General features: G+C 40.3%; 3 protein-coding genes across 3 annotated transcripts; 1 reads left to right on the top strand and 2 right to left on the bottom strand.

The window, feature by feature from the left end:
- Positions 1–4,680: 4,680 nt before the first annotated feature.
- Positions 4,681–5,583, bottom strand: LOC124275048 (toll-like receptor 4; the record flags this gene model as incomplete). The annotated part of the gene is made up of 1 exon (XM_046710522.1): positions 4,681–5,583. A coding segment is annotated over one exon (561 nt), but the record flags the coding sequence as incomplete, so codon positions are not given.
- A 17-nt stretch (positions 5,584–5,600) lies between these two features.
- On the bottom strand, positions 5,601–9,844 carry LOC124275047 (slit homolog 3 protein-like; the record flags this gene model as incomplete). The annotated part of the gene is given in 4 exon segments (XM_046710521.1): positions 5,601–6,557; positions 6,839–7,259; positions 7,262–7,661; positions 9,770–9,844. Coding segments are annotated over 3 exon segments (1,773 nt in total), but the record flags the coding sequence as incomplete, so codon positions are not given.
- A 5,123-nt stretch (positions 9,845–14,967) lies between these two features.
- Positions 14,968–15,846, top strand: LOC124275045. The gene is made up of 2 exons (XM_046710520.1): positions 14,968–15,049; positions 15,254–15,846. The coding sequence occupies exon 2, from the start codon at positions 15,421–15,423 to the stop codon at positions 15,844–15,846; it is 426 nt and encodes a 141-aa protein (XP_046566476.1). The 5' UTR covers positions 14,968–15,049; positions 15,254–15,420.
- Positions 15,847–19,134: the final 3,288 nt, after the last annotated feature.

Genomic DNA, 19,134 nt, shown 5'->3' with positions numbered 1-19,134 from the left:
CCATTGCTCTTGCAAGGCAGCGCCAAGTTCCTGCAAATTCTGAGGTTGGTTCCTAAGACCACGAAGCCTTGTCCCAAGTGCATCCCAAACGTGCTCTATTGGATTAAGGTCAGGGGACCTCGATGGCCAGTCCATGACGTTGATTCCAGCGTTTTGAAGGAAATTTCGTGTCAACATCGCGGTATGCGGCCGAGCATTATCATGCTGGAACTGTAGACCTGGGCCATGAGCCGCCATGAAAGGAACGAGTTCAGGGGTGAGCACCTGGTCGCGGTAAACAGCAGCTGTGAGGTTTCCACGGATGACCAGAAGTCGGGAACGGTTGTTCCCACAGAAAGCACCCCACACCATGCAACTTCCGCCCCCGAATCTGTCGACTTCCTGTACACAACATTGGGCATACCGTTCAAGACGTCGTCTCCGTCCGCGAATTTGAGGGTAAACCTGGATTCAGCGCTAAAGACGACTCGATTCCAGTCTCTCTGGGTCCATCGGAGGTGACGTTGGGCCCACAGCAGACGTTGACGTTGATGAAACGTCGTCAATATTGGCCCACGATATGGACGTCGAGAATGGAGATTGGCAGTGCGCAACCCATTTCGAATGGTCTGTTAGGACAGTCAACCTCTAAACATCTCAGCCCTGGTTCGTGTAGCCGGCAGAAATCTACCACGTAGGTGACGTAGGACGATTTGACGGTCTTCTGCTCGTGACGTCACACGTGGACGACCCGACCTTGGGCGATCAGAAGTGGTGCCAATTTGTTGTAGACGGCCTCGCAAGTCATTTACAGTACGACGGCTGCATCCCATTGCTCTTGCGACGTCAATAACTGATCTTCCCGCTTGCAACATGCCAACGGCACGTTCACGTTGCACATTTGACAATCGTGGCATTTCAAGTACCGTAAGAACTGTGGTTTAAAAGTGTTTTTTTCAGTTCTTGAGGCCAATGCAAACACGTGCATATCAAGAAAACTTCGATGCGAAGATCACGTGATCGACTGCATGTGCAAAACCTGATTTGACACTTACATCATTTGCACGACGAATGGATGGGTTTGAGCGGGTTTTGCTAACGTTTTTTCTAGAGTCGAAAGATAGGGATCCCATTTCGGATAGATAGATGTATCATCGGAAAAAAATTATTCATTATTTTTCAAATTACATTTTGTGAAGTTTCTTTTTTGACTCAGTATAGTATGGTCTCCTAGCCAACAGGTCCTCATCCCGTCATGCCGAATGCTAGGCAGGGAACCAACAAGTAACATTTGTGAACGTCATTGATGTTGAGTGGCGAGGAACGGAACCGCCCACATTCTAGTTTGCAGCTGAAGTACAACTTGGTTTAACGTCGCCTCCATAAGTAAGCATGTTTGATTGTGATTGTGTGCGTGCGTGCGTGCGTGCGCGTGCGTGCGTGTGTGCCCGCGTGAGTGCGTGCGTGCTCGATCAGTAAATATTTCTATTTTTCTTATAGCCGAGCACCCGGAAGAATAGCAACAAGTACCATCAGTATCTATTATAATAATTGGTGTCCTTTTAACATGATACATATTTTTGTGGATCAAATTATTTACTTACATGATGTAGATATTATTAGGTATTTAGTTCTTAGGGATTGCCCATGTAAATAACAACATGAACGTTGATTTTAGAGGTCAGTCCGGTTACTACAAACACATCACAATATATTGTCACCTACTTTGAGAGTCTACTTCCTGACTCAGACAATGGAAGTGTACATTGATGCAACGCATCAAAAGGTCCTTGCCCAGTAAATCTCATATACAAAATTGTCAAGCAAAGCAATGCAACCATGAGTTGAAAAGTTTATTAAATAAAAACGCCCGTACAAACCGTATATACGGTGAACTACAGAAGAAAGAGTCAAACACTGAATAGTGACAGTATAAGAGCATACTATGCACTGTTGATGATAACAGTAAGCTACAGAAATATATGGAAGGTAATATGAAACTACAAAACTAAATCTTTGCATAAAGTGGTTATAACTGTGGCGGTATTATCAGAATGTTTGCAGTTAGTGATATTATCATTCTAAATGCATGAACACAGGAGACTGGGTGAGCAATAGTGATGGAGGTGATGTTTAAAGAAGTGGACATTTCTTTCCTTTTGGAAGAGTTGATGAAAGAAAGGGAGATGGTTATGAGTAAAAAGGTTCATAAATGTGTCACAGTGTAATATACAAAAGATCAAATTTTGAAACAGACATGTTGAAACAGAAGCAATGACTTGCATCATGAAGCGAAATGTGAGTTTGAATGTAACTATGCAGCATTAGGTAATATGTACAAAAAGGCCTAAAGTTTAAAGAGGTTCACTGTTAAAGGATAACCACTTCTTGCTTATTATCTACAGTGCACTCTGTCAAACTCGGACCCTGTCTTTCTCGGATTGCTGTATAAACAGGACTAAACTCACGGTCCCGACGTAATCCTTCTTTGTTGTCATAATAAAATGTTTTGTATCTCGGACTCTCATTATGTCGGATTTCGGACCAAAGTGTCGGCCCGATAAGGTAGTTACACGTAAAAACATTGCTATATAATTTGGACTGAGCAGGAAGTCCGCTTGGCCAATAAACCAAGCGTAGTATGGTTTCGCCATACTCATTTCCGGGTTGCTTTAGCTGGCGTGAATACAACCAGCCAACAATATCAACGTAGTGATAGAAGTAAGAGACTGGAAAATTCCTTCTATATCAACTGAACTGTATGAAAGCATTTAACATACAGGACATGATTCAGCATCATTGATCATCAGAAATTCATAAAAAACTAATCCAACAAAATAATAGGCAAGTTTGCAAAAGGAATTGCTTTTTGTATTAACTCCGACTGTGTCCGTTCATTGATTCATACGGTTGTTTATAAAGGTAATCGAGAACTGATGCATTTTGCTCACATAATACAAGCCACACATGATTAGTTACAGGTTTCACATAATATTGAATGTCCTTTTAATAGATAGATTTTGATGATTTTGTTTCATCTTCTGCAAATGATGGCCAAATAAAGGATATAAATCATTCGTCAAAACCCATATGTACACAATCAATGTAACCGAATACTGTTCGTAGAAGCTTATCTTAACTGTATGTATATTCCCATGGTGATGATCTGGAAACTCTTATCAGTGATAAATGGGTATTTCACTGCAGCTAAAAATATGACAATATTACCAACAGCTTTTAAAATCTTTCAATGCAAGTTTTCGACAAACCAAAATGGTACTATCTATTAGTGATACTTAAAGGAACCAAATACTTCCCCGCCATCAGTCACGTGGTAGGGTTGATCAGGTGATACCACATAAACAGGAAACATAACAAACAGTCACGAAACACGAGTGTCGAACATTTGACTGATATGCAGCCGTTGTCCTTCCCGGTATTACTTTCGAATGCTTCCTTTCATTGATTCCTACGGTTATTTACAACGTTAATCAAGAATGGATTATTTCATTACTTAGTTACATTCATTGACACAAAATTACTCACATAATACAAGTAATACATAATCAGTTACCAGTTTCTCATAATATTGAATGTCCTTGTTGTAGATAGATTTACACAAAATTTTGTTGCATCTTGTGCAAAGGGATGGCCATATAATGGATATAAATCATTCGTTAGAAAACCCATATATACAAATCAATTTAGACGGATACTGTTTGTAGAAGCTTAATGTAACTGAATATTATTCCTATTGCTATAATATGGACAGCATTATGAATGAAAAAGGATAATTCACACTTCTGAAAATATTACCACAAAGTCACAACTTTTAAAAGCTTCAAATACTTAAGTAACTTGAATTTGCACATTATCCTCAGTGCAATGAATTATTCCGAAATAAAAACTTGTAGCTGATCATGACCAGTTACTTACATATGTGTTCATTTGATAGATTTAACTAAAATACAAATACACAATACATGAGTGTTTCTGTTTTACATACAATTGTTAATTAACACAATAATATAAAGCATGCAGTGACATTACAATTCGAACTATATGACATGTTACATGGGAGAGGTGTTGACATTAACTGTAACAACTTGTTTCCCTATCCCTGTTCATTCACTGAAGTCACGATATGGCTGAAATATTGCCAAAGTGACTTTATATTTTAACTCACTCACTCACTCATTCACTGAAAACAACGTGCATGAAAAGAGATTATCTAAAGAGCGTATCTGGGATATATTTCCATTCGTGAAAAGCATATATGTACAAAAGTGTGCTAGATTGACAGTAACGTGCGGATGCTGTTGAAATACCTATTGAACAATTTGGTCAGTTTTGTAAGAAATCCAGTCAGGTAGATGGGCTGAACTAGCTAACTAAACATTTGAGTCTCAAACTTTCTTATGTTACAGTGTCACGTGTGCTGGTTAAACGTCGCCGCTTGTTAATCCACGGAGATGAAATTAGTCATTTGTAGACGGCTGAAGCCGGCAATAATCCTGTTTGGCCCAACATGTCATTCCTGCTATCATAAGCAAGCACTCTGCATCAACACAATCACAACCTGACCCTCACCAAGCAGCTCGCCAAGCTGTATGCAATCGTGACGATTATTTCAAATTTGTATTCATACGCACTTCCCTCCTTTGAGGACACTTGGGTATGGATGTAACTTTGTTGGATAATTCTTTAACAACCTTCGATTATTATACATAGTTTAAAACAGGTTCCCATTCCCCACAGACAAGTTGTGTCTCGTAATAAGTGTTTCCACTTTTATAATTTAGCATGTTACGCATTTTGATCCTCGATGTCTCCTACACTTCCAATCACCATTCGTGGGAAGTATGAGTGAATCATGTTCAAGTTCAATGAGTAGAACTGTATATATGTCATGTGAGCTGCACATGTTTGCCTGTATTGCTGACAATCCGATCAAGTCTTTTAATATCCAAGAAACTGATGCCAGCTGGACTGATCACACTTAATCTCATCATACAAAAGCATTTAACGTCAGATGCATCAGTCTTAAAAGCTGATTGCAGCTTTGATTTTCGTCCAAAACTCTTCTTTGTCATTTTCTTGTGTAGGATACTTAATATACGTATCATACTCAATCATGTCCCGAATATCTCTACTGAGGATTCTAGTGTCCGGTACATCGGTATACCACAACACACACAGGACATCTCTTCCAGTGTGGATGCTCTCCAACTTGGCCATGTGAACTTCATAGTCACACCAGGAGCTCTTTGCAAAGCTAGGTGACAAAACAGCAATGGTCTTCCTGCTTGACTGAATAGCATTGATGATGTTGGCGGTGATGGCTTCACCAACCATGAAGTCACGGTCATGGATGCACAACCTCAAGCCGTAGGTTCTCTCTAGAACAGCCCGCATTTCTTCAACGACGAAACCTCTGTCTGCCTCAGCATAGGAAACAAAGGCATCATAAGTAAAATGGTCTTCTTCTTGTCCAAGTCTTTGATACCCCCTGTACTTCCGTCTTGTGGTGTAGTACAGATAGCGTAGCTTCCATCGATATCGGTACACCATACCAGCTCCAAATATCAACATGGAAAGCAGTATTCTACTACTGCTGAAGACAGGAGGGGAATAACTATTTTGCAACGTACTTGGAGCTTGGCTTTAACATTTTCTATATCTATAAATGAAATGGTTTCCCCATCTGATAAGGTGCATTTTGTGCTGCCAGGATCTTCAATGGAAATAAACGGCCTTGTAATCCATTCTAATGACTCCAGTGTCGAACAATCACATTTCAAGATGTTACCCTTGATGCTGAGATGAAAAGTGTCGTTTCTATTACTCATGATATAGTCAATTTGATTTGTCAGGTGTGTTGGAATGCCTTCATACCTGTTTCCGGAGATGTCTAAGGTATGGAGGTGCGGCATGTGCCTAATTTCAATGTTCCAGGAGGCCATCATGTTCCAGCTTAAATCAATAACCTCAAGTCTGGTAAGTCTTCTAAATATTAATGACGGCAGTTCCCGAATAAGATTGTGTGAGATTCGTATGACTTCCAAGTTTGTTTGGTTGCCAAATATCTGCCCATTTGTGTCCGCTAGAAGGGACACTGATAGGTAATTTCGACTTATATTTAAGACTTTTAGTCCATCAGCATACATAAAAAATCTGTGAGATACATATTTACAGTAATTGTCTGAGAGATCTAAATATTCAAATGTTTGACTTTCATTTATTGGACCTATCCAGTTTGGAAAGACATTGTGTGAAATGTCAATAGTTTTAAATTGGTTTGTTAGAAAGTTGAGCTCAACAATATCATAGTTCAATTTGCTGTTGCTAACATTTACATAGGTTGCATTTGGAGGTAGTGGTATATGAAAAACAAGACCTAAGATACTGGTTTGGTCATTTTTTGCATCATTATAGGGACTATTATGATGGTTACGGTACGAAAGGCCATTACTGCAATGTGCCTCACATTGTTCACAGGCATGGATGCTGTTATGTGAATATTGAACCATTGGCTGTGGTTCAGATGAGGGCAGCGGTTTGGGGAGAGGATTGTGCCTCTAATTGCATCAACTTGATTGAAGGGGATATTAGATGAATACTGGTTATAAGCATACATTTTCCGCAGATTTGTCAGTGTATTGAGACTCAGGAGAAAGGATCCGAATGTCACTCTATTGTGATTCATGGATATTATTTCCACTGTTTTCATGTGACCAATGCATTCCTGGTCTATGAGTTCCAATCTATTTGCACCAATATGAATCTCTTTTAAATTAAGATCACTGAAATATATCGTATTGTGTTTCTTTAGGTGAACCCCAATGGCAAATGTTTTCACTATTCTGTTGATCTTTAAAACTCTTAGAGAAGAATTTCCTTGAAGTCCATATATAGCTTCACCCATGCGATCAAACCCTAGATATTGATTGTCAGATACATCGAGTGTATCAATCTGCCTTAATGGCCAGAATGCACTTGCTTCAATATAGTTGATTCTACATTTGCTTATGTCCAGGTTCCTGACAGATGGAGTGTAGAGAAATGATGTATTCAACAGGGTTTGAACGGAGCAGTGGCCCCTTTTGCCTGATAACGACAGCGTAGTAAGATTCTTCAGTTTCAAAAATCCAGTCCCAAACGAGGCATTCCGAACACCGTCAATGAAAAGTCTCTGAAGAGCAGTAAGATCACCAAGCGCTTTATCTGGGTATACTGAATCTGCGATCTTGTTGTTGTTTGCGATGTTCAGCGTAAGCAATTTTTCTGCTCTCTAAATATGCCCTCTGGATATGCTGATTCGTTAAGTTGGAGATGGTTTCCATTGAGGTTCAAATGTAGCAGATTTGTAGCTCCTGCAAAAGTGTGTACATCCAATCTTTTCAGTTGATTGAAAGACAGATCAAGACGTTCCAAAGCAGAGAACCGTTGAAACGAGCCACCTGGCAGATGCTTAATACTGTTGTGAGACAAACACAGGTATGATACTGAATTTGGAATCTGTTTGGGGATGTTAGATAGATGTTTGCCCTTACAATTGGCGATCAACTTTCCATTGGGTGTGACCCTACATACACAAGGCTTACAGGAGATGTACAATTGTTTCCCTTGAGTCAGAGAAAGGCAGGCAAGGAGCAAGCACAGGACGCACAGCAACATCTTATCTGAAATCATGAAACAAATGCTGAAATTAGCACAATAGTCCTATGATTGTTTCGTTTGTAACCTGCGAAGCTTTTATTGAAGGTGTATACTTATATGTCATTTATCAAGGTACCCTCCAGAATGAAGTTCACAGCGTGGAGAACATTTCGACTAAGGTCTTCAGTAAGGGTTCTGGCCTCCTGTAGGGTATCTTACAGCCACACAACGTCTCCTCATGGATCTTAGGACTCTGTCACACTTCTGCGTATCCTAATTCCTTATGACTTGCGCATTGACATTTCTTTCATACGCAGTCTTACGCACAATACCCACCGCATATTCATCTCAATCGTTTTGTGTAAGTTTGTTCATTCCATACACGGCAATACGCTGATCTCCAGGCACGAGCTATGAACCGCGTATATTGGACGTATACATGCGTACTTGCAGCGCGGATACAACGAATCAGTACCGTTTGTCCTGTGATCGGGCAGCTTATGTACTTATTTATAAAGTATGACAAACGCACAAATAGCGAACTTGCCCGAACATCCATGGTATACTCGAGATTTGGTATAAATATGATGGCTTTGGCGGGCCATGATGACAAAAGGTTGATTTTCACGCTATAGAATCTATACTGGTAGCGAATACAAAAATACATGTCTTTGAGAAGCACTGATTGCCCCTTAATACATTGATTTACAAGCAGAAGGAGTGAGTGAGTTTAGTTTGCGCCGCTGTTAGCAATATTCCAGCAGTGTCACGGCGGGGACACTCAGGAATGGATTTCACATTATTGTACCAAACATACAGAAGGAAGAGTGTATGTTTCATAAGTACACAAAGGAAGACTTCAACTGACTTATTCGTGACATTTAACAGTTGACCTTCCTCCTCAAGCCAGCTTTGCTTGGCCGGTTAGCCCTAAATATAGATAAACTCGGGAATTATCTCTTCGAACAACTTCAAGTGTCGCTTGAAGTGTTGTAGTGTCTGAAGCGTTGCTCTTGTCACGTTACAACGACACAATTCGTTCTGTTATCGTAAAACATGTCCGACCAGAGTGGAGTCGATTCCCCACTATATGTTGAGTATGTGTTTGTGAATGATCAAGTTATGACACCCAGTGTTCCCGAAACATGTTCGCATTTCCTGTTGCACAGTTAACACCTACCAGAAACGCATGCAATGCATATCCGAAGAATATTATTATTAACATTAACATATGGTGCATGTCAAAATAATGGTTTCCATCGGACATCTTACATGTCACTCTTTGTGTCGAAAGTGGAAACGTCCCCTACATATGCATACAACTTTTTGAAAGCTTTCCCAAAAAGATTCATGCAACTGATTGTACGCTGTTGAAGTAATTCATTTATAAACTAAACTGTTCCCACTCATGAAAGCCCTTTACTGAATGCCTCAATGAACCTCTACCAAATAGATCCGTGAAGATTCGGACTAGAATTGACCTTCAGCAACCCATAAGAGGCAACTAACGGGATCGGGTGGTCAGGCTCGCTGACGTGGTTGACACATGTCATCGTATCCCAAATGCGAAGATCAGTGCTCATGCTGTTGATCACTGGACTGTCTGGTCCAGACTCGATTATCTACAAACAGCTGCAATGAAGCTGGATTAATTCTGTTATTGCGGCGTTAAAGAAACACAACAACCAACCAACATCGACCAAGTAGACAAATAGACAAATAGACAAATAGTCCAGAACCGACGCTGCCATTCCATGACTGTTTCAACTAAGTCATCAAGCAAAACATGCAATCAAATCAGTCGATTCGTGTGACAAGCGCAGGCTGATGGGGATGAAGTCTAAAGCGGAACACCTGTAACTGACATGTCGTCTTCAAACGGCCCTTAGAGTTTTGTCAAAATAGATGAAAATGTCATCTGCACGAAGTTACCATTTTGTTGAATGATCAACTTTGTTGTAGGTGTTGAATTTGTTAATATTTTTGTCAGTACCTCATAAACATATTAACACTCACATTCACACAAAATAAATGATTTCTTAATAGAAATACAACTGCGCCAGTGGCTCTGTTTGAGTTTATAATGTAGAATAAATGAATTCAAATTGTGGAATTCAAACTACATTCTCACCTGCAGCGTTTCTACACCTAGTCAACAGCGGGCATACTCATGTGTCGTTAGGATAGCGAGAGCACTGCATCTAATGTTGACTTATCGCAATGTGACTCCTATTAGAGGATACGTCAGAGGAAATCCCACATCCGTTCACGGAACACAGGTCTTTCGTGGGTTATTCACATTTGGAGCATTGAAGTTGAAACTGGGAGACCTGGGTTTTCCTAGTCATGTCGTCTGAGCTTTTCTCCTGTGTAAATTTGCCAAGAAGATTAATGATGAGTAGGAATAGACAGAAATCACTTCTATTATATTCAGGTTTTGGCGTCTAGTTTAATATATATTACCTGTGCAAATCTCTTGATTGCCACGAATCTTTCTACAGGGTATATGATACACTGTTAACACATGCATAATCAGCTGGTTCATTGTAATCTATCCTCGGTGCTTTATCTAATCATCTATCAGACTTGAGTCAACACAGAGAATCCAACGGTAGATGCTATGATCAACATCATCGGGTTACACTAGCACAATCAGAAATATCATCGATCCGCAGCAATCAGTTTGAACACAGAATGAAGTGTAGTTATCATAGGACATAATGTTATCTCATATAACCACCACCACCACCACCGTGATAAATAAATAAGAAATCTTATGAATTTAGATTTATTAGACGCATTACAGTATCCTTATATTCATCTTATTCGACATCACATGAAAGTGTTGATTTTCTGTAAGTGATTCCTCGGTATAACTTTATGTCAGAAATGTAAAACGAAATACTGAACGAATCGGGTCTCATAACATATGTTATATTTGGGATTGCACTTTCGCGGTAAAGTACACATTGTAGTACTTTTGTTGGGTTGAATCCCCATGCGGGATTCGAAACCCACACCCTCAGTGCCGGCACCTAATCGCCAGCATACAAAAAAAGTCAGTCGTCCAACGCAGCCACCGCGGCTTCCGCGAGAATCGGGTCTTGGTCCGGGACGTGGTAAATTCAATAAGACGAGAGTATGTAGAGACTCCACCTCATATACATGTATATATAGTCTGGTCTTATTGAATATGATATACTACGACCTAGATCTCGAGCGAAACTTGACGATACATAGATCTTTAAGGCGAAGACTTCGTGCACGTCATACGTCAACTGTTCACAGTTCCTGAGCCAACTGTAGGTACACACATCTTGAGCCAGAGGAACCAAGTCTTGGGACAGGGCTCACAACAGACTACATCAGTGCCGATACAGTGCGTAGACGTTTTGCTCAGCTGTTGTGCAGATCATATCGTAGTCGTGTCCTCACCGCTCCACACCATCAAACCCAGATTTCAATGGAGCAGCTCAGCATCGAAATTGGCGTTATCGACAATGGGGAACTGTGCTTTTCTCTCATGAAAGCCGGTATTGTGTTTCGACTGTCGATGACAGAGTGAGGACTGGATGAAGGCGTGGGGAACCGTTTTCAATGAGTGTATTGTTGAAAGAGACTCGTGGTGTGGTCCAAGAGCATCATAGTGTAGGGTGCAGTCGGTCTGAACCCGATAACTGGCACCGAGTTGTTCCAGAATCTCGGTCAGGATGATGAAGTGACGTGACAGCTACTCGCTATAAAGATCCCACTTTGTACCACATTTTGGACGTTCCAGCAAGACAACGCTCGTGCCCACACTGCCAGAGTGACATTGGACTTCCCAAGACGACATGGCATCCAAGCCCTACACTAAAGGCTGCACTCAGTCCGGATTTGAGCCCAGTAGAACACCATTGGGACGAGATTCAAAGAAGACTGAATGACCTCCAACCAAGGCCGACAACTGCTGCTGGATTCGAGCAGGCATTTCACAGAGTATGGACCCAAAAGTTGCCTATTGCTTTCATCAATCAGCTAATTCACTACCCTTTCATCGTTGCCCATACCGGCCACACATAATACTGACTTTGGGGGTATCTTAATGGTACCATTTTTGGTGATTTTGTTTGTGTGAACTCTAAATGTGATTCCCGAAAGAGATTAGTGTTAACCCGTAATTTGTCACGTTTGAACTCAATCCTCCGTTTTGATTGTTTATTAGACTGAATGAAAGTGTGTGTTTTTAAGGAACCGCCATCGGTGCGACATTTTCTTTGTGGTTCAGTATATTTCCCAAAGTGCTGCCACTGTTTGGAGTTGTCTGCATTTTAGTGCATTATTTTGACATAACATGTCTGCATCCCGAATTATGTACTCATGGACAAGCAGTTAGTTAAGAGCAACCTATGAATTCAGAATGGAATACCATATGGAATACCAGATCTTTTTTGTATATAAGAAATATATTCAAAATAGTTTTCTTACCTTATTATAGAAACATTATTGGTAGAGTTAGCAAATGTATTTATCTCCTGTGATGTTAATGTACTGCGCTGATAGCTTTATATCTATGTACATTATTTAGAGATGAGATTGACAAATATGTAACACTCTTAGTAAAGTTGTTACATGTTATTCTTCATTTATGACGTCTAGGTTACATTTTGGGGTAAGCCATTTAGACAAGAAGCCACCCCATTTGGCACCAGTTGAACTCCAGTTCTTGCAAAACTGTTTCTTTATGCACATGAAAAAGGTTACTTGTGGAAAACACTTCCAAGGTCACAAATTATCGTTCATAAAATCAACGTCGAATACCCACGCGCATCATGAGCATGTGTTTATGAATCATTGCAGAAATTACGATGATACCGAGTGCTTTCGGAGAATTGTACGTATCTTTCTTTATCCGTTTGTCAGTTTGTCAAAACCCTAAAGAACTGCTACTCTTCATTTGGAGTCAAACATAGGATATTTGGATCCTACGTTTCCCTGGACCCAAAACTCCCCATCAGAAAGAAAGACAAATTGTTGTATAACACGTATACTCAAGCCTCGCAACTTCGTTTCATAAGCATGTTCATATCAACTTCAGGGTCAGATACAGACAGAGACATACACCGGCTGACATTACCATGCAGTGATCCATTTCCGCCAACTACCTACTACTATGGTGACAGCTTCGATGCTGCTCATGCATATTTTTCACAAGGTATAGAATAACCGACTCCTTACGCATATTCACCGACGCTCTATCTCTAATGAAAACATAATACACTTAAATGATTCATGCATGCATAATCAGTAATTCCAAGATTTAGAAGGGATAGTTTAGGTTTAACCAGTTAAAAGTCGCAGAGAAACTGACACATGACAATTCAGGCTAACAAAGGGACCCCTGATGACAAAGGCTATCGCTTTGTTGTACATGTCTACATAATGTACCGAAATCGTCACAGTCCAGAAGTCTAAGAATTCAACAGTCTAAAAGTTCTTTATCGTGCCGTGCACAGCCGCATCCTTGTTCATGATGATTGTAAGGAGAGGTCACCCATTTTGTTCTAGGGGTGAGTGAGTGAGTGAGTGCGTGAGTTTAGTTTTACGCCGCACTCAGCAATATTCCAGCTATATGGAATTGGTCTATATATAATCGAGTATGGACCAGACAATCCAGTGATCAACAGCATGAGCATCGCACTGCGCAAATGGGACCGATTTCATGTGTCAACGAGCCTGACCACCCGATCCCGTTAGTCGCCTCTTACGACAAGCATGGGTTACTGAAGGTTCATTTTAACCCGAACCTTCACGGGTATTGTTCTAGGGAGGTGTGTGGTGGGGTGTCATCAATTTTGTACATGACATGCAGGGGTCTCTTTGTTCATAAATTTTAGGGTGGTGGGGATGGTGGGGTCACTCACATTGTACATGCCTCTCCATAATAATCATCATCATCAACACACCCCACACTCCACACCCAAACCATAAGTTATGAACGACCCCTAATGCCACCTTTAGTTCGCGTTATAATTGTTGTCATGCTCTATATACCCCAGGGCTAACGTGTTGGAATACCTACACAAGGGGTCTTTCACAAAATGATCGTGCTGGAGTTATAGAGGATGGAGTGTTGATAGTCAAATCCATATCGACAAATTTAAAGACTCTGTATGGACACTGTCAAGACAGTATAGCACCTGATAATACTTGACTGACATGTATGTGTCTAATACTCTTAACTGCATACTTCTTTACTAACGCAGATCAGGCAATGCTACCACTGAACTTTGTTGGGACTCTCAAGAAGGAACGTCCGCATGTGGTGAAACGAGTTGCTGAACTGTTGACATACAATGGAGGGGATTTGCTGTATTTGGTCCGTCGCTTGCAACAACCTTAAACTTGCCAAGTAGCAAACCTCCTGATATTTTGCACTGTGACGTAATAATCATTACACGAAGGTGCCTTCCCATTTTATATATCTTTCGCATCTGAGGCATTTGATGGCATTGAACAGTATAATGCTGAATTGGCTCGCCGCATGAGGGTAATTCTTGGAAAATACACAGCAGAAAAGTTCAATCTTATCTTTTTGGCCACCGAGGAAAAACTATATCTCAAAAAGAAAAACTTTCACAATACCGTTCATAAGAGAAAGTCTATGGTAATTGAATCGTGCTTTCCTAATCAAAAGTACATGAACGATTCGAAATTTGAAAGACTGAAGACTGCTTTAACAGCCGCAGTTGCAAGAACAAGGATCCCAATGTCATCTAAAGGAAGTGAAGTCGGAGCGTTCTGGGTTTTGAAGAAAGAACAGTTGTCAATGTTACTTGACAATATTGATCTGCACCAACCATTAGACGTGCCTGAATCACAACCTGGGAAAACTGTGTTCACGTTCGAAGCTGCCCAAAGACTGGAACGCAGGGGAAGACACTACTCATCTGTGACAGCATGGAGGAAAAGACCAAAAGAAAGTAGGTTTGTATACTAGAGGTAATTTGCTCCATCAGAGCAAATGAATTATTGTAAAGGGCATGAAATATTGAGCTGGTTGTTTTGCATATAGCTTCGTTCTTCAAGAATGTGTTGACTGGGGCTAAGTGATCATACATGCTAGGTACTTTGTATATTCAGCAGGTTTAGTGGCTTAGCCTAGTGTTGGGTCTTATTGCTAACGAACATTCTAACACGCAATCTCTGTGTGATGGGATGGTCAGAGATAAGGAGTGTGAATATGCCTACTTTCAGCCATGCCCCAGATGAAGTGACAATCGAGACTATAGAATCTTTCCGCCAGTCTCGTCAGGACTTGACACAGTTTAAGCACATCATGGTATCCGCCACACCTCACAAACTGAGACAATTCAGGACAAGCTGAAGGCAATTCCGACTCCGATATGGAGGATCTACGAACGCGATGAAGGTTAGTATCACAGATTATGTCATACCTGTGAAAACAAGAATTGTATCATAACGCGTATTGTAAATTATCGGCTGATGCCTTTTCATTTCAGTGTTGTGAGTTTATAGCTAAAATATTATTAATTTGCATGTTGCCTTCTTCAAAGGCAAAATGCAGCTCGCTGATGACTACTCACTGAAATAAATGTTCGCATTTGTGTTTCAGTTCCCACAGAAACCGTGCGTGTTGTGCTCCTGGGCTACGCTAAGACAGGGAAAAGTCTCCTTGCCAATACAATTGCAGGCGAGAAACTGTTCGAAGCTGGATTACTCAAACCTACAACAGTATGTCAAAAGAAACGGGCAAGCGTGGATAACAGGACATTTCAGATAATGGACACACCAGGTTTTTCCTTGCACAACAGACAGAACATTCAGACTACTGTTGAGGAGTTGGTGAGCAGGGCAAGTTCCACTGATGCTTTCTTGCTTGTTGTCAAGGCATCGCCAATGACATATGAAGAGGAACTGCTCTTCAAACATGCCAGCGCAATTGCTAGGAAGCCAATATCACACAAAATAGTGCTTGTGTTCACAACACTAGATGACGATATCACTTTGAAGGGATATCTCAAGAACATTCCCAGTTTCCTGAAAGAATTTCTCCAGTTCTGCTACAACCCTCCCGTGCTTGTCAACATTTGGACACAATCAAAGATGGCGAATGATCAAATACAAGACCTGTTTAGGGCAATAGGCAAGATACAAAGTACGCATGTGCAAGAGCAACAGATGAGCAGAATACCTCTCACAAACTGACTGCAGCCATCCGTGAACTAGAGAAACGTTACAGGGACAACTTGACACGGCAAATTCAACAGATGCAAATAATCCTCTGATCGCGTTGTGGGCGTGAATATACAGTCGTTAGACACCAACTTCCGGGAAATGGAACTTTACACACATTTAGGGGACGCACACTTTTCCGGACCAAGGATATCCGGAAACCTCGCCTATCCGACGATTTCTACTTGAAGTGAAATACATACTACATAGAATGCTTCTTTTATCAGAAAATTTAGTGAATTGTAATTGCCAAGGTTGCCAAATACACAGTGTCGTGACTATGCTTGTTTTTTTGCAATCAATCTGCATCTAGCAACATTTTTAATTTTTATGAAAACAGTTCATCGTTTATCTCAACTTTTGTTCTTAACATATTGTATTAGTTAAATTGAAATGTTCAATATTGTTTACATAAATGGTTACGTGAACATAATTACATTATGGTCATTCTTATTTCAAATATATACAGTAAATAATCCAACTAAAATAACATTTTCATTTCTGATATAATAATTGTTTCTTTTATATTTTATTCCGACCATTCCATCAGCTTTCCGTGTGTTATATTATTTAGTATTTGTATAACCAATTCACCGGTAGACTGAACGAAAACATATGGGCAGTTTATAGCCATTTTCGTTTTTGTTTGCGAGATGACACGCGGTAACCTTAGCCCTTGTATATACAGAAATCCCAGGTAGGACAGGAAATGCAACTAAACCTGATATGTCATCACGGTTGCTGATGTTTTGTGTCAAGTTGTACATTATTTTGGACCGAGGTCGTTGTCAGCCGGTCGTTCACCTGACTTCGCAGAAGGGACGCTACTCTGAGCATCAGATATTATCGTCTTAAGCGTATATATGGCCTAGAAAGCCATGAAAGCTATCTTTACCAACTCTTATTGAGGTTTGGGAAAGGGGCGAGTGGTGACGATTGCAACGACCAGTATTAAATGTTTCTATTTTGTTCACTTTGTCACATCAGTATTATTGTGCCTCGACGATGCAATAATCTGGATTTTATGACCGCTTCATGATACGACTCATACGATCAATATTGAAGTTCACCCGTTGTTTGACAATCATGTATGGCTGAATAAATGAAACGATAAAGTCACTTATGTCGAACGATTAATAGTTCACTATATATTAGCCTTGTTTCTGTTACGTTTAATGAGATTAACACGCTTGGAATGAGCTTCCATGGAAAATGATATTGTTGAAAGAGGTATATTTGGGCACAACCATTCGTCACCATTCGCCCCTTTCCGTAAACTCCAGGAATACTCGTGCCCTCTCGACGCTGTGTTGTGTGCGAAAATATGACAAACCAATCAGAACGCGCGTGATGATTGCATGTACTTTGATATAAGTAATCGCAAGTACTTAAGTCGTTTTGGGGCATTGTATGATTGTTTAAATATCTATCAAAATTATGTATCGTCATGTCTAAAGTACACAGGATATACCTAACAGAATTGTCTTGCCTCATGTGGTTACTTTTATTTATAAGGATAATGCCATGGACGGTCAGGTATACAAAAACACGCACGTGCGTTTGTTTTATAACGGATTTCTAATTGTGTGTATTTCTGACGATCTTGCGGGCATGCTTTGGAGATTGTACGTGCGCTTTTCAAACATTTTTTAGAAAATAATAATTATAATTCACTTCAAGTTTCAAAGCAATAATATTACATCTGTTAATAACAAATCAACATTGGGCTCTAACGTCCATGGTCCCCAGTTGGCGATCTATAGCCAGTGTTTTCATACTGTATTGTCCAAAATGCTATTTGTTTTAGCTTAACATGCTAGTTTTTATTTACCTGTGATTGTTTAGGTGTTTTATTGTACTTTGGCGACATGTTTTATCATATACACATATTCTTTATCAATGTCAAAATTGTTTCTTCACGATATGGATGAAACTCTGCCGATGTGACATTAAATCTTAATTCAATCACTCTTGTTTAACGTAGTTCTGATGTTCATGGCATGTTGATGGCTTGTGCCGGAATAATACGAGATGGTCACGGTTGGGGCACAACTAATGTTTTGGCTGAAGGCTGATATATGTACACGCCGAGTTTCACCCACAGAGTTCATTCTACTTAAATAAAGAAATATGCATTGATACCATATCTGTGATGCTTTAAAGAGTGGGATGTTTCTGGATTGGGAATAAATTGTCACTACAGTTATACTTGGACCACAGAACAAGGAAGAGAAAAGGAATCAGCCATGTATTGTCTAGCATTAATGTAGTAAAGTTGCTTTAACTGACACCAGGTAATGGAAAATCTCGTGAGCGGTTGTACGTGTACAAAGAAGACAATGATCACCATCGTTTCATCAGTAAAAATCAAGTTCCTGTACAGAGTTGTTTCCCTTAGGTTTGTATGTTTGATGTTTGATATTCAAACTATGTGTCTCTAGTCTGTAAACAGACGATCCAGTGATCGACACCCGTGAAGGTCCGGGTTAGAATGAACCTTCAGTAACCTATGCTGGTCGTAAGAGGCGACTAACGGGGTCGGGTGGTCAGACTCGCTGACTTGGTTAACACATGTCATCGGTTCCCAATTGCGCAGATCGGTGCTCATGCTGTTGATCACTGGATTGTCTCGTCCAGACTCGATTATTTACAGACCACTCCCCATATTGCTGGAATAGTGCTCAGTGCGGCGTAAAACTAAACTCACTCACTCCACTCCAGTGATCGACATCATGAGCATCGATCTAAAAAAATAATTGGAAACGATGACGTGTCAAGAACGATAGCGAGTCTGACCAATCAATCTCATGACATGTATGAGTGGCTAAAGACCAATTCTAACCCAGATTTTCAAGGATGTTATGATCAGGCGTGCGAGAAAACTATTATCGTTGGTTCGAGTCCCGGTTGTCCTGACCCTGGGTTTCACTGTAAGACCTGCATTATCTGCTATCTCCTTATAATGGTACACTGGTATACACAAAGGGTTATTTTCCCTGTGACAAATATTAGATTTGTGCTCACATTGATCATAACTGTAATAATGTAAACTTTTGAACTTACGTTGTCAGTTCCCTTAAGATATTGTAATGCGTGGGACTCTGGGTTCCGTTCGTAGCGTTAATTTTTTATTATTTCATTCAAAGCCAACCACCTACTGCAGTACAATGAAATAAACATACTGTACATTCAGTTTCTCTTTGGAGCCGATGGCGACCAGTTGTATGGTTAAGGAAGGATAACAATGTATGGATGTTCAAC

The sequence above is a fragment of the Haliotis rubra genome, unplaced genomic scaffold (genome assembly GCF_003918875.1).
Source record: "Haliotis rubra isolate DU_JTF1 unplaced genomic scaffold, ASM391887v1 Scf1979, whole genome shotgun sequence".
Lineage (NCBI taxonomy): Eukaryota > Metazoa > Mollusca > Gastropoda > Lepetellida > Haliotidae > Haliotis > Haliotis rubra.
The sequence above is the reverse complement of the archived record's forward strand: the minus strand, read 5'-3'. Positions and strand labels throughout refer to the sequence as shown.

What these genes read in the sequence shown, in the direction of transcription:
- LOC124275045 (XM_046710520.1), top strand. Translation starts at nt 15,421, where the DNA reads ATGGACACACCAGGTTTTTCCTTGCACAACAGACAGAACATTCAGACT.